This window comes from Sarcophilus harrisii, chromosome 4, assembly GCF_902635505.1.
Source record: "Sarcophilus harrisii chromosome 4, mSarHar1.11, whole genome shotgun sequence".
Taxonomy (NCBI): domain Eukaryota; kingdom Metazoa; phylum Chordata; class Mammalia; order Dasyuromorphia; family Dasyuridae; genus Sarcophilus; species Sarcophilus harrisii.
The window spans coordinates 133,133,671-133,160,173 of NC_045429.1; the positions used below are offsets into that span (position 1 = coordinate 133,133,671).

At 35.6% G+C, this 26,503-nt stretch overlaps 2 protein-coding genes across 7 annotated transcripts in view; one reads left to right on the forward strand and one right to left on the reverse strand.

Moving 5' to 3' along the window:
* SERAC1 (serine active site containing 1) overlaps positions 1–15,422 on the forward strand; it is a 91,562-nt gene extending 76,140 nt beyond the window's left edge. The window contains exons 15-17 of one of the 3 annotated variants that reach the window (XM_031937569.1): positions 3,879–4,061; positions 11,136–11,279; positions 12,404–15,422. In XM_031937569.1, the coding sequence (XP_031793429.1) occupies positions 3,879–4,061; positions 11,136–11,279; positions 12,404–12,540 (464 nt within the window). In that variant the 3' untranslated portion in view covers positions 12,541–15,422. The remainder of the gene's footprint in view (positions 1–3,878; positions 4,062–11,135; positions 11,280–12,403) is intronic. The other 2 variants (XM_031937568.1, XM_031937570.1) reach the window with 2 other exon arrangements.
* A 1,593-nt stretch (positions 15,423–17,015) lies between these two features.
* SYNJ2 (synaptojanin 2) overlaps positions 17,016–26,503 on the reverse strand; it is a 132,433-nt gene continuing 122,945 nt past the window's right edge. For 2 of the 4 annotated variants that reach the window (XM_031937567.1, XM_031937566.1), the window contains 4 exons: positions 23,501–23,609; positions 22,291–22,466; positions 21,676–21,829; positions 20,333–20,450 (listed from right to left, as the gene is read on the reverse strand). In XM_031937567.1, the coding sequence (XP_031793427.1) occupies positions 21,707–21,829; positions 22,291–22,466; positions 23,501–23,609 (408 nt within the window). In that variant the 3' untranslated portion in view covers positions 20,333–20,450; positions 21,676–21,706. Of the gene's footprint in view, positions 20,451–21,675; positions 21,830–22,290; positions 22,467–23,500; positions 23,610–26,503 lie in introns of all 4 variants that reach the window. The other 2 variants (XM_031937565.1, XM_031937564.1) reach the window with 1 other exon arrangement.

The window sequence follows — 26,503 nt, forward strand, 5'->3', positions numbered from 1 at the left end:
ACATTTGCCTATCTTTGCGTTGCTTCCTATTCTTTTGTTCTGTTATGTACTATTTACTTAATTTTTTTCCCTTTCACCCTCCCCCACTCCAAGCAGGCTTTATTTAAACATGTATACACATACATATACACACATGCTCACACACATACATGTAATTTATACACACATATATAAAATTTACACATACATAGACATGCATTTAAAACAATGTTAATATGGCTGACATATAATGTAAATTTATCTCTTAATTGAATCTTTTTTGACTTTTTTTCTAGTAAATTCTACTCTCGATCATTGTTATTGTGTTTGTATATATTTTTAATTGCCTATATCTATGAATTCTTCTACTTTAGTTCTACTCCTTAACTTGCCTTTGTATTACTTAACCTCCTCCCATCCATTGATCCCTTCCTTATTTTTTCTGCCCACACTTTTCCTCCCTCTTTATTCTTTTCCCATTAATCTATTTCACTATTATAAACCTATATATTCTTCTCAATCTTATCCTATTCCCTTCCCCCATATTTCTTTATAGATTTTGGAGGATACTGTGCCCTTCCTGGTACACACATACGTGTGTGTGTGTGTGTGTGTCTCCATTCCAGTCCTGATGTGTATAGGTTTCCAGAACTACCAGTGCCCCTCCTTCATCTAATGCCTGTGTCAGTTCTTCCTCTGCACCTCATTTATATAGCATAATTACTATTTTTACCTTTTTAGAGTCAAATGTACTCAGCTCTGTTCCAGGTTTTTTTTTTTTTTTTTTTGACTACCCAATTACTAATGTCAGTTTTAGACATGGTTTACATTTTCATATATAAAACAATTTGACCTTATTGAGTCCTTTAAAATTAGTGACTCTTAAATGTTAAATTTTCAGGTGTGTTTGGGACAAAATCCTGAAAATCTGAGAGTAGAGTTCATTTAATGTCCCTTTTTTTGTTCAATATTATACTTAATTTTGCTGGATTTAATAATTTTGGCCTCAGGCCTGGTTTTTTTTTATTGTCAATATATAATATTCTAGGGTCTCTGGTCTTTTATTGTAGCTATTGATAAATCTTGGATATTTTTGTTTTTTTTAATCTTGGACATTTCTAATTGTAGCTCTAGCATATTTGAATTGTTGTTTTTTTGTTTGTTTCTTATAAAATTTTCTTTGATCTGAGAGATTAGAAATTTAGCAATAATGTTCCTATGTGTTTTTTTAATAGGTTCTCTTTGAAATGGTGATTGGTGGATTTTTTTTCTGTTTCTATTTTCCCCTCTTATTCTTCAGGAAAATTTTCTTTGACTATTTCTTGTATTATTGTGTCAAGATTCATTTTTTGATCACAGCTTTAGGGTAGCCCAGTTATTCTTTTTTTATTTTTGAAATATATCCATAATTTTCAACATTCACCCTTGCAAAACCTTGTGGTCCAAAAATTTTTTCTTGTTCCCTTCCTCTTCCCCCCCCCCCCCAATATGGCAAGTAATCCAATATAGGCTAAACATGTGCAATTCTTCTGTACACATTTCCACAATTATCATGCTGTATAAGAAAAATCAGATCAAAAAGAAAAAAAAATGAGAAAGAAAACAAAAAGCAAGCAAACAACAAAAACAACAACAAAAAGTGGAAATACTATGCTGTGATCCACACTCACTTCTCTGGGGGCAGATGGCTCTCTCCATCACCAGTCCATTGGAACTTAGCCCATTTATTCTTATGTTTTCTTTTCTTGATCTATTCTCCAGATCTGTTGGTTTTTTTATAGGATTTTTTACATTCTCTTCTATTTTTTCATTCTTTATATTTTACTTTGTTATTTTTTGGCCTCTTATAACTTCACTTGCTTCCCCTTACTCATTTTTGATTTTTCAAAGAATCCTTTTCTTCTTTAAGGCTCTGAATCTCCTTTTCTAGTTGGTTGACTTTCCATAATCTTGTTTTTCTTGGATGTTGCTTTTTTTTTTTCCCCCCCCTCCATGTTTCTCATTTGATTTTTAAGTCTTTTTGGAGTTCTTCTCTAAATTCTTTCAGGGCAGGTAGACATTTAACATCTCTTTGGTGTAGGAGAGACCTTTTTTTATTTCAGTATCCTCTGATGAACCCTCATCTTCCCTTATACCCATAGTAACTTTCTATGGTTGCATTTGCATTCTTTCTCCTTTACCTGTTCATTTTTAAAAAATGAGAACTTATTAGTAATCACCTCTAATCTTGTGGTGGGGAGAATGATACTTCTGGTTTCACTTGATTTCTCCCCTCTGGTCTGGAACCCAAAACCAAGAATTCCACTCTCCTGTAAGGGCCTAAAGCCAGTAATTTCTCAGCCCCACTGCTTCTGCACTCATCCAGGGAGCATGTCTGCAGCACAGCTGAGCTTGGCAATTCCAATCAGCCAAGGTTCACTCAGCTTTCCCAGACTTCCTTCCCACATCTCCAGGAGGTGATAGTTCCCAGCTGACCCCAGGGGTACTCACTGTTTCTGCCGAGTTAGTCTGGAGGTGTTCACACTTCATACTAGTGAAACCTCAGTCCTGGGTCTTTCTTTGGGTCTTCTTGGGTTGTCCCATTGGTTGTTCTTATTTGTTTGTTTATTTGTTTTATGTTTGCTCTAAGGTGTAATTTTGTTTTGTGGGGGGAATCTGGAGATTTGGAATTTTCTGACCTACTCCGGCATCTTCTCAAAATCTTCCAGCTCTAGATAGCTTTTTCAAGAAATTTTATAATAAAGGAAAGAAAGAGATGGAATCATAGCTGGCTGAGTCGTAAGAGCCAAAGGAAGTTCCTTTTTCCTTTGGAGCATTCCAGTCAAATCTGTAAGCAGATGGGAAAGAATAAGTGGACTGCCAGAGTTTGAAAATGCGTGAAAGAAAGAAATGGTCCAAGAGACTGGCTTCAGTGAAGAATGGACAGTAAAGATGGCCTCTGTGTGATCTTATTTGGTCCTCACAACATCCTGGGAGGTGGTTACTATTATTTTCATTTTACAGCTGAGGAGAAACTGAGGCAGGATTTAAACTCAAGTTTTCCAAGCTCCAGATTTGGTAATCTTATGAACTGCCACCAGCTGCTTTTGAAACGGAAAATGACCCTCCTGGTGGATGGTGCATTTAGAGCACTGGGCCTCAGGTCAACAAGACTGGAGTTCCATTGTGGCCTTGGGGACTGGCCCACTGTATGACCCTGGAGGAATTTCTTCTTCTCAGTTGTAGTTTCCTCATCTGTAAAATAGGGATAATAATAGCACCAATCTAACAAGGTGGTTGAGATGAAAAAGTGAAATAATATTTGTGGAATGCTTGACACTGTCTGGCACATAGAAAGTGCTTAATAAATGAGTATTCCCTTCCCCAAGTGAGTCTGTTTGGGTTGGAGTATGGAATATGTGGAGGAAAGAAATATGAGAAAACTAGGAAGGGACAAGAATATCAAATTGTGGAGGCTTTGCCATCCCAAAGAAAAATGTTTGATTTATTTAATAGTAGCCAGTGACTATTTTTGAGCAGAGGTATGGCCTGATAATATTTATACATAAGCTAGATTCATCTGGCAATGGTATGAGGATGGTAGCAGGAGAAAGGAGAAACATAAGCACATAGAATGAGGTTCTTGTAGTAGTACAGTTCATTTACTAGCCATTATTAAGTGCCTACTATTTGCCAGCAGGCACTTTGATAAATGACAAGGATGCAAAGCAAAAAGCAAAACTGGTGGTCTTCAAGCAGGAATAGAGACAGCTACAGGAAATGTTGAACTACAGTTAGACGTTCACTTAGGTACTTTGATTATTTTTCTAGATTGAATTTGCAACCCCAAAAGCAACACAACATTTCTAGCCTATTGTCTACTTGCTTAACATGTTTTCTTTTTTGTGTGTGTTTCTTAGGCCTTCTTGTCAAAAAGATGCTGGTGGATGCTTCCAAGAAACCAGAACTTAGTTCCTTAATAAATAATACCCGAGGAATGATTTTTTATAGTGTACCTCACCATGGGTCCCATCTGGCTGAATATTCTGTTAACATCAGATATCTGCTGTTTCCTTCTGTTGAGGTCAAAGAACTCAGCAAGGGTAATACTTATATTGTTACTTCCTGAACAATAAGGATTTTATTACTTTGTTTTCAAAGTAATATTATGTAATTAACAAATAGTTAATAATAAGTAATATTATTATATTGTTTTCAATAAATCAGAACAACTTGAATTTAAAGAATAATTCCTTCAGATTATCTCATTATATATATTTATTATGACTGAGCCTCCTGTGACTTTCTAGTAGTTCTTTATTTTACTTTTTACAAGTTAATGGAAATAGCTGTTAGAAATTAACATAATGCAGCTTTACTAACATGGAAAATCTTTTGTAGAATTGTAATGTTTTTTGGGTTTGGGCATTAGTTTTTGTTGTTACAGTGCTCCTTATCTATGTATGTATGCCTCTCTATTTAATTCTTGTTTATTGATTTAGTGGTTTATTCATGACAAAAACCATAACTTGTAGTTAGACTTTTCCTTGACATTTATTAAATACTCAGCTGGTATATGTTTGCTCAAGGAATAATAATTAATTTTAATATCCTACGCACAATTAGAAAATTAGAAAGGAAAAATGAAAGTGACATGTCTTAGCCACTTTTTTAGAGTGTTAGAGTTCTTTAAGTTTGGAGATTCACAAGTTCAGACATGTTGATATTTTTAACATTCATCTTAATATCCAGTATATTATAATGAGTAGTATTCATTATAGTATTTTAGTGTTTATAGCCTTAGCAGGTAATTTTTCAATACTTCTGTGCATTTCAATTTGTAAGATAATTTTCTCCATTGTTCCTCATCCTTTTTCTCTTCTGCTTTTCTTTAAGGTCATCAAAATAGAATCGAACAACTCCTAAACCCTCTTTCTAAGTAGACTCCCTTGCTGCTGACAGGGTTCAGATGACAAATTTATCATCTCCCCATATTAGAATGAAAATAGTTTGTCTTTGTTTAGTCCCTTATGATTATTCACTCATCTTTTATCTTTTTTTTAATTCCAGTGTTGGCACTTAGTAGCTAATATTTATATTGTGCTTATTGTATGCCAGTTTTCATTTGATCCTCACAACAATCCTGAGAAGTAGGTCCTATTATTATCCTTGTTTTACAAATGAGAAAACGGAGGCAAACAGAGCTTAAATGACTTGCCCAGAGTCACACAGCTAGTAAGTTATTTGAATCAGGATTCGAACTCAGATCTTCATGACTCCAGGCCCATTGCTTTTTTCATCTATAATTTGTAAAAGTCTACTATTTTTTTAAAAGGTTTTTTCCCCTCCTCATAAAATTATAATCATAGGCAAGTTATGCTCAGGATTAAGTTATTCTTGGCTTTATATTTACATCTTTTGCCTTCTGGAATACTGTGTTCCAAGCTCCCTGTTTCTTTATAGTGATGGCTGCCAACTCCTCTGTGATCCCAAAAGAGGCTTCTCAGAGAAGTACATGAATTTTATCTTTCTGAAGTATTTTTGCTTTGAGAAGCTTTAGATTTTGATTCTGATTATGTTCTAAGGAGGTTTCATTTGGGAGTTATAGATGGTGATTAGGTATTCTTTCTATTTGCTGTTGGTTCTAAGAGATCTGAGCAGTTTTACATTTCTTGAAATACGAGGATTTCGGGTAGTCTTATGACTCTTAAATTATCTTTCCCTCAACTATTTTTTAGGTTTTTCTCTGAGTCTTTAGACTTTGTTTTAATATTTCTCATCTAATGGAGTTCTATTTGGTTATTTTCTATTTAGTCCATTTTAATTTTAGGAGATAGTATGTTACTTGAGTAACATATACTCCTTATTCCCAGGTGTTAATTCCTTTTGCAATTTTTTCTTCCTAAACTCTAATTTCTTTTCAGTTTTTCCTCTGCCACTCTTATTTCACTTTCAAAAACATTTTAAGGTTTTTTTTTTAACTTTTGCCCAAATTGTAGCTTTCTTTAAAGTGACTTGTCGATGTTTTGGAGTTATTCTTTTCTGGGTTGTATCTTGAGAGCTTCCAGGAATTCCTTTTTTTGTATGTTTGTTTGTTTTGTTTGTCCATTATTCCAGCTTATTTTCTTACTTTGGTCTTTATATAGAGACTAGGCTCTACATCATTTTGGAGGAAATGGGTTGAATTTGTGTCTTCTAGGTTCTCTTTGTTTCTTAGGTTATTGAGTGTTTTGTTATTCCAGGATTTCAGGGACAGCTGAGGCTGAAGGACCCGCAAGCTTTCAGTACTCACAAGATCCAAGATAAGTGCTACACCTTCCTCCCCTCCCTCTAGTCTCTACCCCATTGATCTGTAGACATAGTCCATTTAGAGTAAAAATATTAGACTCACGAACTATAGATTATGAGCTCTGCTGATTCACTGACAAAATGAGTCTCCCCATTGATCTGGAACTCCTGTTCTGGTTATTGTGCTGCAGGCCTCAGAGTGAACTAGAAGCTGGAATTGAGACCCTCACTCCCTTCCTGGGATTAGAAACACGTTAGCTGTTGCTTGCTTCTGATCTCATCCCTTGCTCAGTATAAAGAATAGAGCCCATGACTGTCCTTTATCCTAAACACCACCCCTAGTTACAGGTCCCTTCCTCAGTTCACCTTGGACCTGTGATAGGGACAGGATCTGCAACTGACAGTGACAGTTGCTCTCTGTAAGCTGTTCCCAGTTAGACCCTGTCCCCTTTTTAACAGACCTCTATTTTTGTCTCTCTCAACCTGGGCTGAAAAAAAAATATGACTGGTTTTTTTATTCTTGGATTTCCTGACTAGGACTCTGGTGCATTTTCTAGATCTGTTATTAAGAAGTTGGCTTGGCTGTACTTCGTATTTCTCCATCATCTTGGCTTCACTAAGGAAGCTTCCAGTATCTCCTTTGGAGGTCCAGCTAGGTCACTATAATTTTACATTAGTCAGTTTCACTTGTTGTTGGTTTTTCCCATATACATTGTTATCATTGTGTACGCTCGGCTTTTCTTTAAGTCAATTCACATAAGTATTCTCTTGCTTCACCATATTCCTAGTTTCATTTACTACTTTTAATATTCTGTTACCATCATGGTATCATACAACTTTTGTTGCTTAGCCCTTTCTTATTCAGTTGGCATCTCTAGTTTTTCTTTTTTTTATTATTTGATGAAAAAGGTGTTTAAGTTCTTGAAGTTAGAAAAAGAATAGTAAAGTCAATTTTTCTTCTCAAAGGGATGAACTTATTTGGAATAGTTGAAATTTGTTTAACAATGGCTTAAACTTTTTTTTGTTTGTTCTAGGAAACCCTGTAATTTAATTTTAATTTTGAATCAGATATAACATTTATGTTGAAACAATACATGAAAAGTAACTAGATGATGTTAAATATATCTGTGAATAAATAAGCATTTATTAAATATTTACTGTGTGCCAGAAAATATTCTAAATTCTGGGAATACAGAAACCAAAGCAAGCCTTTCCCTATTTTCAGAAAATTTACAATTTAAAGATAAATAGCATGTACTTACATAGCTATATATAACAAATGTACAATCAATACAAACTAACTCTAGAAGAGAAGCATTATAAGTTGAGGGGCCTAGGAAGAATATCTTCAGAAAGTGTTGTTTGAGCTGTGACCCAAATAAAAAAGAATCCTGGAGATAGATGAGCTGAGGAGGGTAAGAATACTGCCATGAAGATGGAGATCCAAAGTTTGCTTGAGAAACAGCAATTAGGGCAGTATGGCTGCATTGTAGAGGCTGGGGAGGGAAGTAATATCTCTGAATACTAAAGCAGGGAATGGCAGGAAGGGCCCAGATTATAATTGCTCACAAGAGGTATTTATATTCATGCCTAAAAGTGATACAAAACCTTTAAAGTGTACTGAATAGGAAAATAGGAAGGCAATTTTGTCAGATAAGAGTTTTTCTGTCAATTCTGTAGACCTTAGAATCAAGTGTTTATTTTATATGCATTACTGTGAATGAATATTAAGTGATTTGAAAAAATTTTTGTCATTATTTCCTATAGCAATATAATCCATTATTAATAGGGAGGACCAAAAAAATTCTGACATGAACATTTTTCTTCATCTGTTGGTGGGAAAGCTTTCTATTAAGAATAAGTGGCAAAATTTAAAATGGAACCAGATTTTCATAATATAGCTTTTATCAGCTAATGAATGTAAAGATTACCACTTTTGCAAGATATTCTTTCCTGCTAGGCAGATAATAAGAAAAGCTTAGAAAAGCATAGAAATTAGATCCTCATCAAGTGTGATACAAGTTATTGCAGTGGAGATACAGCCGGCTTCCATAGTCCTTTTCTGTCAGAAAAAATGGAGGAGATAAAGTGGCAGTTCCAGGGACATCATAAGGAGTCGAATGGGGTTGTGACCTGAGATAGCTATCACTAGTGATTTGAATAATTTAATTTTTTTATTTATAAGTTATTGAGTATAGTTTGAAGGCTTTTTGGTGTTTGACTTTTTAATTTTTCAGCTTATTTTTTAAAAAATTCATTGTTTATTTTTAATGTATATTTTTTTAAATTTGAGTTCCTAATTCCCTTTCTTCCTTTAGTCTTCCACTACCCTTTGAGAAGGCAACCAATTATAAATTATACATGTGAAATCATGCAAAACATTTCCATATTAGCCATGTTGCCCAAAAAATTCAGAAAAACAAAGTGAAAAGTTATGCTTTAATTTGCACTCAGGTTTCATACCTGGTTTTATCACTTCACTCTGTATTAGTTCATATAGGTTTTCCCAGGTTTTTCTAAAACCATTCTATTGCAGACCATTTTTTCCCCCACTTAATAGTGTGTTATCTTTTTCAAATTACATGTAAAGATAGTTGTCAATATTAATTTTTGTAACATTTTGAGTTCCAATATCTTCTTCCTTCTCTTCCCAAAATAGTACTGCTAGTCATTTTTTCCAGAACAGGAGTATTCCATTATAATCATATACCACAACTTGTTCAGACATTCTCCAATTGATACATTCTTTCGCTTTCTAATTCTTTGTTACCACAAAAGGAGCTGTTATAAATGATTATTTGTATTTATAGTTCCTTTTCCTTTGATATCTTTGAGATAAAAACCTAGAAGTGCATTTCTGGATCTAAGATCTAACAGATCTAAGGATCTGTTTTATAGCTATTTGGACATAATTCCAAATTCTTCTCCAGAGTAGTTGGACCAGTTCAGAACTCTACCAACAAGGCATTGGTATCCTATTTTTCCACATCTCCTGCAGCCCTTGTCATTTTCCTTTTCAGTCATGATGGTCAATCATATAGGTATGAGGTTGTACTGCAGAGTTGTCTTAATTTGCATTTCTCCAGTACATAGTAATTTAGATCATTTTATCATATAACTATTGAGAGTTTTGATTCCTTCTTCTGAAAACTGCCTGTTCATATCTTTTGACCCTTTATCAGTTAGGGAATAACTCTTGTTTTTATAAACTTTACTCAGTACCCTATGTATCTAAAAAAATGAAGGCTTTATCAGAGAAATAATGTAAAAATTCTTTCCCATTTTCCTGCTTTTCTTTTAATGTTGATTGTGTTGGTTTTATGTAAAAAAATTTTAATTTCATGTAATCAAAATATTCCTTATACTGCCTTCTAATCTTCTCTATCATTTGTTTGGTCATAAACACTTCCCTTAAATATAGCTCTTACAGCTAAACTTTGCCATGATCTCCTAATTTGTTTATAATACCACCTTCTACACTTAAATCATGTACCCAGTTTGATCTTGTTTTAGTAAAGTGTGAGATGTTGGCCCACACCTAGTTTTTTCAAAACTGTTTTTTAATTTTCCCAGCATTTTTTTTCAAACAGTGAGTTCTTGCCTCAAAAGCTTAGGTTTTGGTATTTGTCAAGCGCTACATTACTGTAGTCATTTACTCCTCCTATATGTTGCATATCTGATCCATTTTATTGATCCACCACTTTATTTCTTAGCCTGTATCAGATTGTTTTGATGATCGCTGCTTTGTAATATAATTTGAGATCTTTATTACTAGATTGCCTTCCTTCACATTTTTTCATTGAGTCATTTGATAATTCTTTTTTTTATTTAAAAAAAATGTAGTAATAACTTTTTATTCTCAGAATATATGCAAAAATAGATAGCTTTCAACATTCACACTTGAAAAACTTGGACACAAAATTTTTCTCCCTCTCCCCACTTCCTCCCTTACATAGCAAGTAATCCTATACAGGTTAAATATGTGCATTTCTTCTAAACATATTTCCACATTTATCATGCTGTACAAGAAAAATCAGTTCAAAAAGGGGGGGGGGGGAAGGGGAAAAAAATCAAGCAAATAAGAACAAAAAAAAAAGTAAAAATATTATGTTGTGATCCACATTTAGTCCCCTCAGTCCTCTTTCTGAATGTAGATGGCTCTGTTCATTACAAGTCTATTGGAATTGATCTGAATCATCTCATTGTTAAAATCTCTTGATATTTTTGATCTACAAAGTAAGTCTTTGGTAGTTTGATTGGCATGGCATTGAAGTTTAGGTAGAGTTGTCATTTTTATTATTAATTTAATTATTAATTAAATATTAACCATGAGCAGTTAATATTTCTCCAGTTGTTTAAATCTGTCTTTATTTGTGTAAATTCAATCTTATAATGTATTCATGTAGTTCCTGGGTTTGTCTTGGCAGATAAATTCCCAAGTATTTTATATTGTCTGCCATCTTTCTGTTTCTCTTCCTGCTAAGTCTTGTTGGTTTTAAACACACACACACACACACACACCACGTGTGCACACATATGTGTGTGTGGATGTGTATATACATAGATTTTTTTTTTTTTGCTTAAAATAATCTTCAAACTGTTAAAGAGGGGAAAAAATCTTTTTAGAATAACATTTTATTTGCTTTAGTTTCCCCTTAATTTTTTTTCTTCTGTTTTTTAGGTAATACTTTTTAAAAAGTATTGGTACTGTGTACTAAGGACTGTGTATAGTCCTGTTTTCCATGTCTTGTATTGCTTTAGATAATTGGCTATTAATTTTCTAAGCATATATTAAATATGTACTGCTAGTTAAATTTTAAAAGTGTTTTTTTTTTTATGTGAAAATAAATAAGCATAATGTCCTATATTTATCTTGAATGTTTCCGCAGATAGTCCTGCTCTTAAAGAACTTCATGATGAGTTCCTCACATTTGCTAAGGACAAGAATTTCCAGGTTTTGAATTTTGTAGAAACACTACCGACCTCCATAGGAAGCATGATTAAGTTACATGTGGTGCCAGTAGAATCAGCAGGTAGGTGCTGTTTTGCAACTTAACAGACTTCTTGAGGTACTGTTTATGTGCTGGGGATACAAAATTCCAGCCTTTGAAGAGAACCTATTCTACTGGGGGAGACAACATGCCTCTATATAAAAAATAGATGCTAGAGATTAGGAAAGGCTTCATAGAGAAATTGGGGCTAGTTATTAAATCAGCATTTGGTGTCTATCTTTTATAAAGGGATATGGGAAGATCCAAATAACTATACAAGTAAAAGCCATTTTTTTTTTTAACTTGAAATATAGAAACTAAAATGGTTGATATCAGCCTCACCTTTTTCTGCTGTTCCTATATTTATTTATTTCTTATTTCTTTGTCATTTGTATTCCTTCTCTATCATGTAAAGGTAGCAGTTCTCCTTCCTTCTATTTAATTCTTTTTGTATTCTCCCATCTCATCAAAAGTGGACTTGAAACAGCCATAAGCAAACTTTCTTTACTAACCTAAGAAACATTCAAAAGGTTTTGTGTGTATATGTGGTAGAAGGGAAAATAAGGAAATGAGTCAAGGGAAAAAGTTTGAGAAATCCTAGTTAAATTAAGTTATACAGTCAGATGAAAACCACAAGGATAGTAGCTTTGAGATACCACTAATTATTAAGTTGTCAGAATTGCATATGAAGAATATTAAGGAAAATCACTTCTGAGAACCAGGCTGACATAGCAAAGATATACAGCAAGCTCCACCCATCTTTTTCCTCTCCTGCTCCCCCAAATCTTCCAAACCAAATTCTAATGGAGAAATCTTAGAAAAGAATTACAGTGAGAAATTTATCTGGCCCATGTTGACATAAGGTCGATAGAGAGATATTAGACACTGGGGACAGTATACTATTCAGACAATGCCAATAAAAGGAAAGGTTATAGACCAGGATGAGAAGTCATCTCAAAATTCACAATCCAAGATCCTACATCTGGGTCTGGGACAGAACCAAGGCCAAGTGCAGCTCTTTCATTTACTATTGAGTTCCAGGTACCAATCCAGATCTGACATTTGGAAGGCTGTGACTCTTCTAGTATGGTAATTCTTAAATTAGCCTCTTAAAGTCTTAAAGTATTTTCCTTTAAAGTCTAAAGTATTGTCCTGCTTTTCTTCAGATTTGGGCATTGGAGATCTGATTCCAGTAGCAGTTAATCATTTGAATATTTGCAAGCCAAAGAAGAAGGACACCTTCTTGTACCAACGTACCTTACAGTTCATTCGTGAAACATTAGCCAAAGACCTTGGAAATTAATAGGTCTTAATTCTTCTTGTTCTTTTCTGTTATGTGGACATGATGCTGGGCATTTTTTGAGATCTGTCGAACTAAGAAGACCCCAATAGGTAAAGCACCAAGTCAGTCTGGACTATACTGAAGACAGCAGGATGCTACTTGGAAATATATGAAAGGTAAAGCATAAGCATAGAGGCAGCAATAAAAATTGAATACTAGATTCTCTTCCATTAAAGACATTTTCTGTGCATGAGTTTATAGTCCACACTTTAAAATGATGGCACCTGAAAGAGAGCTATGAAATATTCCTCCTTTTTTGCTGCGACAGACCCTCTGATTCACAGGAAATACATTAGTGCAACTGCAAGGGATTAACTATCTTCTTAACCAGAAAAATCTGCCACTTGGTGAATACTTGAAATAGGGACCAGCTATCACTAAGGACCAAAATAGATTAGATTTAGATTTGGGTCTCACAAATGCAGCAGACTTTTTAAAAAAATAATAAACTTAATTTAGGCTGTCTGCATTTCAAAGCTGGCTTTTTCATGTCTGAATGACTGACTTATCACAAATACAAATTTTATTGTATGCTTCTTTTGCTAAGGATAAATAATTTTCTTGTGTATCAGCTTAGACTAACCTTTTAAATAATGTACTATTCTGCTTTTAATTTATTCTCAAGATGAGGAAGGCCGTTGATTAACATAGGATTTATGTATCAAATAAACCTGTATTAAAAAAAAATCAAACTCATACTTGAGCAACATTTAGAACAACTCAGTGATATTGTATGATACCTAGTTTAGATTTGACAGATCTTTCCTTTCATATAATAGGAAATTTTTTTTTTTAAGAGTGTGGAAGATGAATATATATGTGTAAGAAAACAAATTATTGTTAATCCTACTATTTATCAAAGTAGAAATTGGGCTATCTGAAGGTGGATTGAGGGGAATGTTGTTGCATCATATAGATGTGACAGATGGTTGGAAGTTCAACATATTTAGTTACCCAGTTGTTTGGGAAAGAACTAGACTAGAACTCACGAAAGTAAACCTGTAGGTTTTTCAGGCCCATACCTCTTGTGTCAGTGGGATGTTTTAGTATGGAATATTTCCTTTTTTATCTTGTTTACTAATAACCCACAACTAAAAACACATGGTTTTTAAAAGTACTTTGAAGTAATTCAAAAAAATGATATGCAACTATTTCTAGAAATCTTATTGCAGTAGCTATTCCTCTTATCAAGAATAGGATTTGGGAAAGATGTCCAACCTTTGTTTTAAACTTAAGAGAAATGTACAGGCAAATTACCTTATAGGGTAGTATGTAGGTACACTAAATGTTGATGAAAATACTAATAATTGCATTGAATTCTATAAAGCACTTTAAAATTTGCAGTGTATTTTAAATGCACTATTTTATTTTGAGAATCACAATAGCTCTATGAGGTCAGTAGTTTTACCTGTTGATGAAATGAGAATGTAGTTAGCTACCATTGACTTTTTGAAGATGCATAAATAATGCAGAGTAATAAAAATATCGGTTCGAATCCAGAAAATAGCCATTTTATTAATAAGTTAATTTCACTAATGGCTTGTTTTCAATGCAACTTCTTAATCACCCAAAGTTCCTGACCACATTTTGTGGTTGTTTAAATGATTCTGAGGGTATCCATAATCATGATTATGTTTAGAGACATGCTGGCTAATTGCCAGGTACTATAAGTTCTGCTTAGTTGCTATTTGTTGTTATAGACCTTGACCCATCTCTCTTCCCTTAAAAACCACCAAGTACCACTTTACTGCACATTTATCTTAGGCAGAGGCAGAGCTTGAATTCTCTATTCTCTGGTATCAGTCCTCTTCTGTCTTTGACACTGAGCAGAAGTGCAACCTTATAGTAATACCCAAAAGGAATGTTGAAGATAGGTGTTTTTCTGCCACATGGTGATAGACAAAATACCAGGTACCAGTATTTCACAACTGGAAAGAGAGCACAATAATACAATGATGTTTACAATGTCTTCCCATTTGTGCTGTGTTCATACCTCACAGTGCCTCTGAAGTTCTTTTGTAATTAATTACTGGAATTTGAGGCACAAACCCTGACTTTCCATTTTTCTGTACTGTTGGTATACCATTGTATACTTTTATTGTCATTTTGTGTAATGATTTTGTGCCTGTGGAAGGTGTTTAATAAAAATTTAAAAATACCTACATAATTGATTGAGCCCTTATGTTGGATCTCAAAATAAAACAAATGTCTGTTAAAATGAAGTGGCTAAAAATGTACTAGAAAGTTGCTTTTTAAAAAATCAGATAGTATAATAGAACAAAAATTATCAAAGTAAGTCTAAAAGCATTAAAAACTAAGCAGAAGCTTCAATTCAAGGATTGCCCAAATGAGAATGAGTCACTTTCATAAAAATTTAAATGATGAAATCTATAAGCATATTTCCATAACACAAAGTCATTGGTGATTCTGAGTGGGAGGTGGGGGGGAGGGGGAGGGAGGGAGGGAATGCTATTTATTAACTGTAAATTTATGGTGATTTAATCACTATAAAAATTCATAATAATCACAACTTCACCTCAGACACTTCGGACTGCTTCAAAAAGCAGGTGATTTGATAAGATTTAAATGGAAACACTGAGTCATAGAATGCCATCCTTTTAAATATGGTCATTGGATTTGAATAATTGTATTGGCTCCAAATATAAAAGTACTTTTGTCATAAATCAAAGTGAAATGCAAACAAACATGATGGTATCAAAATATTCCTTATCTCTGTTTATTTAATTCTTAACCTGCTGAGTAAAGTTGCAATGAGGTGGCTCAGTGAATAAAGCACTGGTTCAAATCTGGCCTCAGACAATTAATTGTGTGACCCCTGGACAAATAACTTGACTTTTGCCTTAATCTACTGGAGAAGGAAATGGCTAACTACTCCAGTAGCTTTGCCAAGAAAATCCATGGACAGAAGTGGCATTCTGTGAAACCATGGGATTAGGAAGAATTGGACATGACTAGAATAACATCTTGCAGAAGTATTTGTTATTCTAGTTCAAAAACTTGTGTATTGTTCAAGAAACACATGAATCACCATCTATGAAGATAATAGGAAGATGTTCATATTACAAAGGGCACATCACATATTTAGTTTGGAATCACAGCATTAACTATTATACAAAAAGACACAGGACATGAAAGAATCTTATTATGTTGAGCCTTTCCATTCATTCCCTTCTCTGTAGAGACTGTAATGCACTTAAACTGTCTTGCCCAACAATTTTATTTGGAAAGGATTTCTATTTTCATTTTGCTTAACTGGTAACTGCTAACTTAAGTTTTGCCGCTATAATGTCTGTTTGTCAAGGCAGTAGAAAAAGGCTTCCTTTTCAGCTTTTTCAGAATAGGTCATCTTTTCCCCTTTTAAACTATTTGCCACATGTTTTACAAATGGCTGTGCTACCTAGTTGTTAGGTTGAGGTTGGACTAGAACACCCAAAGCTGACAACTGAAGATTTCCAAAGGCTCTTTCTCTATCTTAAAGTATGAGTTATTCAATTGTTAGTTTTTTTTAAAAAGAAACATTTAATAGACAATATTTACAACTTGAGTACAAAAAAAAATCCACTTCAAATAAAACATCACAGGGTTTTCATCCGCTAAGTAGTTACAATTTACTCAGTAAATCATTCTTAATTCCTTTCTCAACACACTTAATGCATTATTGTGGAGGAAATATTTTAATAAATTACCTTGGATTGGATGAATGTACACACCTGGCAATGCTTTTATTAACAATGTTTCAGCAGCATCAACTGTTCCAAGACTGTTACAGGGATAAATGGTCCTTATTTCAACCACATTTATGTGAATCTTAGCAGAACAAAGAAAAATAGTATATTGTTGTACTTTGGAGAGGACACTGAATTTCGATTTTGTGGACTTGGGTTTGAATCAAGGCTCTGGGCTTCCAATTCCTCACGTATAAAATGAGAGGGAGGTTGGACTATGTGGGTTCTAAATCAATCATCTCCTGTGTTTCAGAAGACGGCACCATAACCCACAAGGCATTAGAGAATATGTATGGAGGCAAACCTAAATTTTCCAAAGTATTTAAATAACTTGGTAGCAATCTGTAGCTTTTACAACCCATCTATATATTACAAGTAGCAGACTAACAGTATTTAGTTTTCAAAGGACTATTTTAGTGGAAAAACTAAAAAGCAAAGTTGCAGAAATAAATTCCTCACAGTGCAGCCTAGAACCAGAGGTTTTAAACTGGGTCCATAAATCTGGTAGGAAAAAAAAGTTTATTTCACTGTAATTGTTTCCCTTTGCAATATATGTAACATTGTTCTTAGGATTCCTTATTCCAACTGCCAAAGGGGTCGATGTCATACCAAAGACCAAGAACCTAGATTTTATCATTCAACTTCTGCTTCTAGTGTAGGGAAGCTAGTTATCATTTTATAAATTGAAACTACCAATTAAAAAATTAAACTATAGGATGGATACCTTCTTTCTGTATAATAATCTGTCTACTCCCTGCTAACACATATACAATTTCTTTTTTCTTTTCACCGGTCAGTACCATCTGCTATTCTAGCAAAAAAAAAATAATAATTTCCTTCATTTCCAGGTAACAAAAAAAAAAAAAAAAAAAATCAACCAACCATATATATTCAGCTTCTTCCAAACTTAACTCATTTTTCCTTCCCAGTTTTTCCTTAGCAGTTTGCTGAACTGAAAGGTGGTTCACTTCTTGGAAAGAACATTGAGCCATGACTCAGAAAATGTGGATTATGCTTCAAGCCTTTACTTGTCCTGAGATGATTTAGCCTCTTAGCTTCAATCTCATTGGTATCAAATGGGGATAATTCACAGGTAGTTTGTCTGCTTCACATCAGAAGCTTGTAAGAATCACGTGAGGAAGTGCACTAAGATTGCTTTTTTCAACTTCCATACGGTTATTTAATAAGCTGGGGTTCCTAACATATCATTTCATCTAAAAACAGATTCAAGGGTATCCATCCTATAGTTCTAAGTGGTGCATCCTAAGTGGTGCAATGAATACAGCACCAGTTCTGAAGTCAGGAGGATCTGAGTTCAAATCTGGGCTCTGACACTTAACACTTCCTAGCTGTGTGACCCTGGGCAAGTCACTTAACCCCAATTGCCTCAAAAGAAAAAATTTGTAAAAACTGACTCAAGATACAAGACATGTCTTTTTCAGGGAAGGCTGGTATTAATTAACTGGGTGTTACAAGAGAGCTATCTCAGAATTAAGAGTCCAGCAGTGTGGTAAGAAGTAAAATAACTTGATTATAATTAGCCTAGTCCTAATCAATCAACCTCACCACAACCAAGTATTTAAAAAAGGGGCCACAGAAAAGGGGAACTCCTCCTTAAAGATATGGATAGAAGGGACATTCTTGGCCATCCCTTGAACCCTGGTTCTGTAGATGATATAGAAGAATGATTATAAATATTCAAAGCATCTCAAAGGGCCAAAATTTTCTGCTAAAATTTAAATAGGCTACTGTAGTATTGTTTTATTCTCTTGTATTAACACCCTACCTACCAGCTTTGGAACCTGTCTTGAAGTCAAAATATTCAAATTTATGAGAACACACTGATGATGTTGCGTTTGAAGCTATTCCTCATAACTCCTAAAAGTAGTTTAACACCATGTTTATCTTCAAAAATTAAAATGAATTAACATTAAGAACTTTGGAAAACTCAATAGTGTTAGAGAACAAGATTACTAGCAACTGGTGCTGTCTATTCCATCCTGTGTCTTATTCCTATGCCATTTCTAAAGTAAAGTTTAACCTTATCTGTGAAGAAACATTGGTCATCTAGGCTGAGCCTGAGTAAACAAGTGGTATTCATTTATCTCTGTACACATATGTGATTACAGTTCTTCCTCTTATTTTCCTTAGGTGATCAATAATAGATTCTACATGAGGAAAATCTGATCAGCTCCAAGCGATAAGCAGAGCCACTCAGACCTAACAATTTTAAAAATGGAAACCCTCCCCTACCACACATTGGAGAGAGCCAGAAATCAATGTGATTTTAGAACTGGAGGGGAAAAAAAGCTAGAACACACTCACACACAAAAAGCCTACCTAAAAGAACAAAGACATTATGTCTTAGGGATTATTTAATGGTGTGACATGTGGTTCTGCCTCTCTGGAAAACTGTGGATAGAAAGGTCAGAATAACGTGGACTCTCAGTTGTGCGTATTCACTAAACAAAAACAACTCATCTTGTGCTTATCCTTGTGTGGAATATATGAGAAAAAGGTTAGTGAGGTTTTATGTGGCTTACTAGTTACATAGTATAAGACACAATTTAAAAACTTCACAGGCCAAGGATCTGTAGCAGTTTAAGGGATCTGCTTCACGTAGTCAGTTTGAGTTAGTGTTTAAATACCAGACATAGGCTCAATATAAATCTATGTTCCTATGCACGTGGACAAGAATCTTATGACACGGGGCCCAAGGGAAAGCACTGGGCATTTGGTTCACTTTTGCTTACCTCTTCCATACGTTTTCAACCACTTTGGTCTCAGGGCTTTTCAGCCAATTAGCTGACTGAAGACTGACAGTTAAAGCAAGGCCAGTTGAAAGGTACTGGTGAGCAATCTATGGTAGTAACAATACGTCAGCTAGATCATACAGAAAACATACTTAACTTGTGACTTGTAACATGCAGTGCAAATTCAAGAACAGAAATCGTATCCTGGGGCAAAATACCCATTAGATTTGCAGTTTTCCCTTAAAAAAAACACACAATGAAACTTTTTTCTTTTTTGGGGGGTGGGGTAGGTCAAAGGTGAGAAAAGAGGCAGGTCCATGAAGAGAAAAAGAACCTGACATGCTCAAACCTGTAACAAAGCATTTTCTCAGAAGCTAAGGTGGAAGAATGACATTGTTCCTACTGATGAAAGATAAAACTATTTTGTACAAGACCAAACAAAAGAATACTTCTATTTTCTCCAACGTCCTGTTAAAACAGAAGAGGAAAAAGGCCCCATTTTACATAGAGGGAATTTCTTATTGATAAGATTTACAATGAATGATATGTTGAGAGGGAATTGGACACACAACTTTACAAGGCAGTGTCTGTAAAGGTCTTTTTGTCATGTTTTTGCCAGTGGATCAAACAGCTGTAATGCTGTCCTCTTGTCTTCCTCATCACTGAACATAACCCAGTTTCCAAAGTCTTTGTGCCCATGGGCTGGTAAAGGTCCCACCCTAGATGCTGGAGCACTCATTTGTGCTGGGCTGGAGAATTCCCTTTCCATATTCGGGGTCACTGGGCCCAAAGGCTCTGTGTTCTTAGTAAACCAGCCGGTGTTCAATATCTTGGGGTGATGGAGGAGGCTCAGGAAGGGATCCTGATGCTCACCAAGAAGGGAGGACGCCTCGGTCTTCACTGCCTTTGTATTGTCAGCATGGATGCTGGGCGCTGGTGAAGTACTAAGAAGGTCTGCTTGGGAAGCAAGGAGGCCCGACTCGGGCCGGTCGCCATCCCGGGAGGGATGGTAGTGGTTGTTATTGTTGTTAGTGCCACAGCAAGTCACATCCTGGAAGAGCAAATTGTTGCCCTGCAAGACCTGGAGATGAAAAGCAGCTGGGGCCGACTTCTTCCTCCTGGGGGGGACCTTGGGCACAAGGGAAGCGGTTTCCGAAGGTGGTGGTGGCCTGGCGGCCTCCCCTTCAGCTGAAACTTGTACTTCACTGCTCAGTCTTCTCTCAGCAGCTCTCCCAGGCTGTAATGTTCGTGGTTTGGGGACAGGAGCAACCTTGGAGGGCACCGCTAGAGTGGGGCTTTCAACAGCAGGCTCTGGGGACCCAATGGTAAACTGGATGACTTGTTGCTCAAACTGCTCTTCTGGGGATAAAGGCTGAAAAAAAGGGGGAGATTAGTGAGCAGCTATGTAAAATAAAGCTTGGAAATTCAGTCACAGAACACCCACAGGGAGAAGAGAACAGAGATGGGAACTAGCATTCTAACAATAAAATGTTGAGAATGACTGGCATGCTGGAAATGGGGATGAGCCAACCACGAAAGAATGGGGAAGCAGAAGGGAACAAAAATGGCAGCTACCTGGGAGTGGGGGCAGGTCCAGCTCATGCAGCAGGGATAGAAATAATGAAATCAAAGGTCATGCTGGATACATCATGGAGGCAAACTTTTTCCAGTGTGCCACATTAGGGATTACAGACTTCTTGCTAAAAATAAATGCCTCTGAAATCATTCCTCTTTTTTGGTGAATACTTTTTCTTTACTCTGCACAACATTAAAAACCTATTAATGTGTGGAGATATACTTATCATGAGGTTACATGTATAACCTATTTCAAATTACTTGCTGTCTTGGGGAGGGAAGGGATGGAGGGGGGAACGATTTGGAACTGAAATCTTACAAAAATGAATGCTGAAAACAATCTTGACATGTAATTGTAAAAAAGTAAAATACTATTAAATGCCAAAAGAATCTATTGGAGATTTAATACTGTAGTTGAGTGGGATGGCACTGAGCAAACTGAAGGACAACTTAATGGATTTCATTTGTTTCACTGATGTCACCACTATTTGAGTTATACATGTGTTTAAAAACAGTTCATCGATATATAAACCTTACATGTCAATTTTACTTCCTGGCTTAAGCTTCAAAATAACCACCCAAAACACACATTACACAGGCTATTTGTGCTAAAGGAATCATCCTTTCCACTGTGAATGCTTATGTTCTCTTTCACGCAGTTGTGATAGCATTTCCTTTGGACTCTTAGAAGAAAAACAACTCAAAACCCACAACTTTTCTAAGTATTTTATTGTACCTCCCTTGTGGCAGCCTGGATATGTGGACACAATGCTGCCTGTTATGTGACTTTTTTTTTTTTTTTTTAAAGAAGAGAATAAAGACATCTCAGGAAGAGGATAAGAGGGAAAAAAAAAAAAAAAAAAAAGAGGATGAAAGCACAGATGAGCAAAAGCACAGCAGAACTAGCGACCAAGAAAAGCAATGTCAAACTAAAGCAACCAAATAACTTCTACTATCTACAAAGGTGAAGAGGTGGCAGATGGTCATGGATGGATTCCAATGATGGCTAGGCCGGTGTTTACCAAATGTCCGGTTAACTAGCACATTCTGAGATCAAACGGGGGATCCAGATGATTCTATGGGTGCAAGTCTTTGTGCTGCTACTGTCCTTACAAATTCATTTCTCTGAAGCAGCAAGCAAGGTGGAGAAGCTCGAGAGTGAGAGCAAAAGACAATCTGCAAGAAAAGCAGCAATAAAAGCTGTCTGACCAACATCCCCAGGCCACAGCCCAGAGTAACTCAAACACAGCTTACCAATGAATATTTTTATCCACTTAAATCATTTTGCAATCAAGAAACAATTTCTGCATGTCAAAACCAGGGTATGTGCATGCTAAGAATAAAGGAAACTGACGAATACTCAAGACTTGGTCACAATTTCCTATTTGGGGCTTTTTTTCCTCATCTAGAGAGAAAACAGTCCATGCAGAGTCCCCATGATAAAAAGGATAATGTTGTGAAAACTGTTCTCCTGTTTATGTCTTGGATTTCTGAATTGGATAATGGAGAAAGACTCAAATTCAAAGGATCCATGATGTCAAAATATATTCTTAACAACAAAAATTTACCTCCCCCCACTCTCCACCCGTAAGCAACTTAAGGAAAGGAACAAGTTTCTTGGTCAGCATCTATCTTACTTTTCCTGTTCTTCGAAGTGTTGGCTTTTTTATCACAGGAACTCTGGGTGCAGGTCGATGAGGGAGGAGCTGACTTGTCTGAGAAGGTCCTGATTTGGGTCCAGTAGATAAGGGCTCTGGTTTGGTGGACACTTGATTCCTTAAGAAAACTGCATTTAGTGCCTCTTCCTGTGTTCCTGAAACAGAATAGCAGCATGTTTGAACAAATTGAAGATCTTTCGCTAAATAAGCATCAGGAACAGGAGATTTGACCAATCTCATTTCCAACCAGGGCCTCAAGCAGCATGGTCTGTTTTCTCGTCAACTTGAGGCTCACCACTTTGGTCAAAGATTTAGTATAAACACATGATCAGCTTAGCCTCCTCCAAAACTCAGCACTTTGGAGATTCAGTAGAATAAGCACTCTTAGTAGAAAGGATTCTTGGTAGAAAGGTCCTCTGCCTCAGCTGTTCACACTGACCACCTCCAATAGAGGTAAATGTGAAGATACTGGGAAGAATCCAATCTCCAGTGAATGGAATTACTTCCACTAAAAGCGTTTTTATTTTTTTATAACAATAACAAACATCTCTCTAATAGAGTTGTAAACCTAGACAGTGACATTAAACTGTATGCACAGAGAATGGAATCGGATTTGCCAAAGTGAAATGTAACTATTTCAATCTGAGAATCACAAAACACAACTAATGGGGAAAAGTGATGGTGAAACTCCAGGTGAGATCACAGACCTAAGAAAATGATGAGTGTCTGTGTTGTCCAGTTATTCTCTGCGGTGACTCGAAAGAGTAGCTTTCTATGTCTTAAATGTCAAACGGAGCCACCAATACCTTATGGCCACAGAACCAACAGAATGAATTAACTGTCTTGCATTGCCAACTCTTAAAATTTATTTTTATTTCAAGCTTTCCCTCTCAAACTGCCGTAATCAAGATTGCATGCTATATACTAGGGGTTTTGAACCATATATTCTTTTAAAGAGAGAAAATGAACCTTAAAATGGCCAAATTCCAAACTCAATAGTACTAAAAGTGAAATCTCTTGAGTGGAATTGCAGAGAATACCAAGGACATTAGGGAATACAAAATTTCATTTCCAAAAGGAAAATGCAGTTCTTTTTCAAGCCATGGTTCTTGGTTGGAGGGAGAAAAAAGAAAACTGAAGCCTTGTAGTTAACTAATGATTTAAAAGCCTAATGGGCTACTCAACTCACCTCCTTTTGCTTCCATGAGGCACCGAATGGCTTCCTCAGCTTCTTGAGCATTAGTAGTTTTGATCTGTTTGACATTATATGGTTTACTTATCCCAGTCCTGGCTTTTGGCTTTTAGATAAACACAAAAGGAAAAGGAGATCAGTAATTTTGTAAGCAAAATCTTCACAGTAGAACATAATGAGCATTGCCAGTTGAACCCAATCAGATTCAATTACCATACAATCCTTTAAAGAAAAAAACATTTTCCTTAAATATAAATCTGATACCTATAGACTAGCCAGGTCACTCATCATTCCTTATGCACACCCTACACCTTCCAATCTCTGTTCCATTACTAAAATTATTTCCTGTGGCAGGACTGCTTTGCCCACATCCTCCTATCTACTAAAATGCCACTTGGCTGAAAATCTAGTTCAAATGCAACCTCCATGAAGCATTCCAAGATAGCTCTGCTCCATTAATAATTACCTTTCTCCACCTTGGCTATCATATATCCTTGTTTTTTTGCATTTAGCATATATTATAATCTTGCCATCCTACCTCCACCACCACTGCCCTCCCACTTGACTTTAAAAGTTCCATGTGGGAATAGATATCTAATCTTTATGTCTTCCTTAGCACTTAGGTTCTCCACACATAATAGATATTTATTGTTTATTGATGAATACAAGAGAAAATATTTGTCAGGTTTCTAGATTTTCCTGTTGTTTGGCTCTGCTCTAATCTGCTAGGCAACCACGAATAAAACAAAGGGAAAACAACTTGAGCTGATGCTACTATCTCCAAAATCCAGTGGATATGGGGTTTTAAAGCAATCAACCCTCTCTTTTTTATGGCCCATTAGTAAAAGAGAAGTAGTAATGAGTTTACAAAAACTACAAAGCAATTATATACAAGGTAGCTTTGTATTAACTTGGCATTCTGGAGAGTATTTTTCTTTAAGAAAAACTTTCTTTGGAACTATGCTCAAAAAGTTATCAAACTGTGCATACCCTTTGATCCAGCAGTGTTACTACTGGGATTATATCCCAAAGAGATTATAAAGAAGGGAAAGGGACCTGTATGTGCACGAATGTTTGTGGCAGCCCTTTTTGTAGTGGCTAGAAACTGGAAACTGAATGGATGTCCATCAGTTGGAGAATGGCTGAATAAATTGTGGTATATGAAAATTATGGAATATTGCTGTTCTGTAAGAAATGACCAACAGGATGATTTCAGAAAGGCCTGGAGAGACTTACACGAACTGATGCTGAGTGAAATGAGCAGGACCAGGGGATCATTATATACTTCAACAACAATACTAGATGATGACCAGTTCTTTTTTTTTATTTTTTTATTTAATAGCCTTTTATTTACAGGATATATACATGGGTAACTTTACAGCATTAACAATTGCCAAACCTCTTGTTCCAATTTTTCACCTCTTACCCCCCACCCCTCCCTAAATGGCAGGATGACCAGTAGATGTTAAATATATTAAAATATAACTTAGATACACAATAAGTATACATGACCAAAACATTATTTTGCTGTACAAAAGAATCAGACTCTGAATTATTGTACAATTAGCTTGTGAAGGAAATCAAAGATGCAGGTGTGCATAAATATAGGTATTGGGAATTCAATGTAATGGTTTTAGTCATCTCCCAGAGTTCTTTTTCTGGGTATAGCTAGTTCAGTTCATTACTGCTCCATTAGAAATGATTTGGTTGATCTCGTTGCTGAGGATGGCCTGATCCATCAGAACTGGTCATCATCTAGTATTGTTGTTGAAGTATATGATGATCTCCTGGTCCTGCTCATTTCACTCAGCATCAGTTCGTGTAAGTCTCTCCAGGCCTTTCTGAAATCATCCTGTTGGTCATTTCTTACAGAACAGTAATATTCCATAATTTTCATATACCACAATTTATTCAGCCATTCTCCAACTGATGGACATCCATTCAGTTTCCAGTTTCTAGCCACTACAAAAAGGGCTGCCACAAACATTCGTGCACATACAGGTCCCTTTCCCTTCTTTATAATCTCTTTGGGATATAATCCCAGTAGTAACACTGCTGGATCAAAGGGTATGCACAGTTTGATAACTTTTTGAGCATAGTTCCAAACTACTCTCCAGATGATGACCAGTTCTGATGGATCAGGCCATCCTCAGCAACGAGATCAACCAAATCATTTCTAATGGAGCAGTAATGAACTGAACTAGCTATGCCCAGAAAAATAACTCTGGGAGATGACTAAAAACCATTACATTAAATCCCCAATCCCTATATTTATGCACACATGCATTTTTGATTTCCTTCACAAGCTAATTGTACAATAATTCAGAGTCTGATTTTTTGTACAGCAAAATAATGTTTTAGGTCATGTATATATTGTATCTAAGTTATATTTTAATATATTTAACATCTACTGGTCATCCTGCCATCTAGGGAGGGGGTGGGGTAAGAGGTGAAAAATTGGAACAAGAGGTTTGGCAATTGTTAATGCTGTAAAGTTACCCATGTATAAATCCTGTAAATAAAAGGCTATTAAATAAAAAAATAAAAAAAAATAAAAAAAAACTTTCTTGGGTGGTGCAATGGATAGAGCACCAGCCCTGAAATCAGAAGGACCCAAGTTCAAATTTGGCCTCAGACACTTAACACTTCCTAGCTGTGTGACCCTGGGCAAGTCATTTAACCCCAACTGCCTCAGCAAAACAAAACAAAAAAAACTTTCTATACTCAAACTTTTTAAAAGCCCAAATGAAAAAAATCCACTATTTATGGTATAGCAGAATGAGTTGGGTTATTTTGTTTTTGTGCAAGAGAAAGAGGAGAAAATATGTCTGCTTTAAAATCCAGCACAGTACCTTTGTATCAAGGAAGTATCCAATATGTTTATTGAATTAAAAAGGATCTTAAACTTCTATTAACTAAAGATAATCTCCTCTCAACTCTAAAGTGGGAAACAAGGCATAAGAACAATTCTTGGAATTAGGTTTTTACCATTTTGGATTG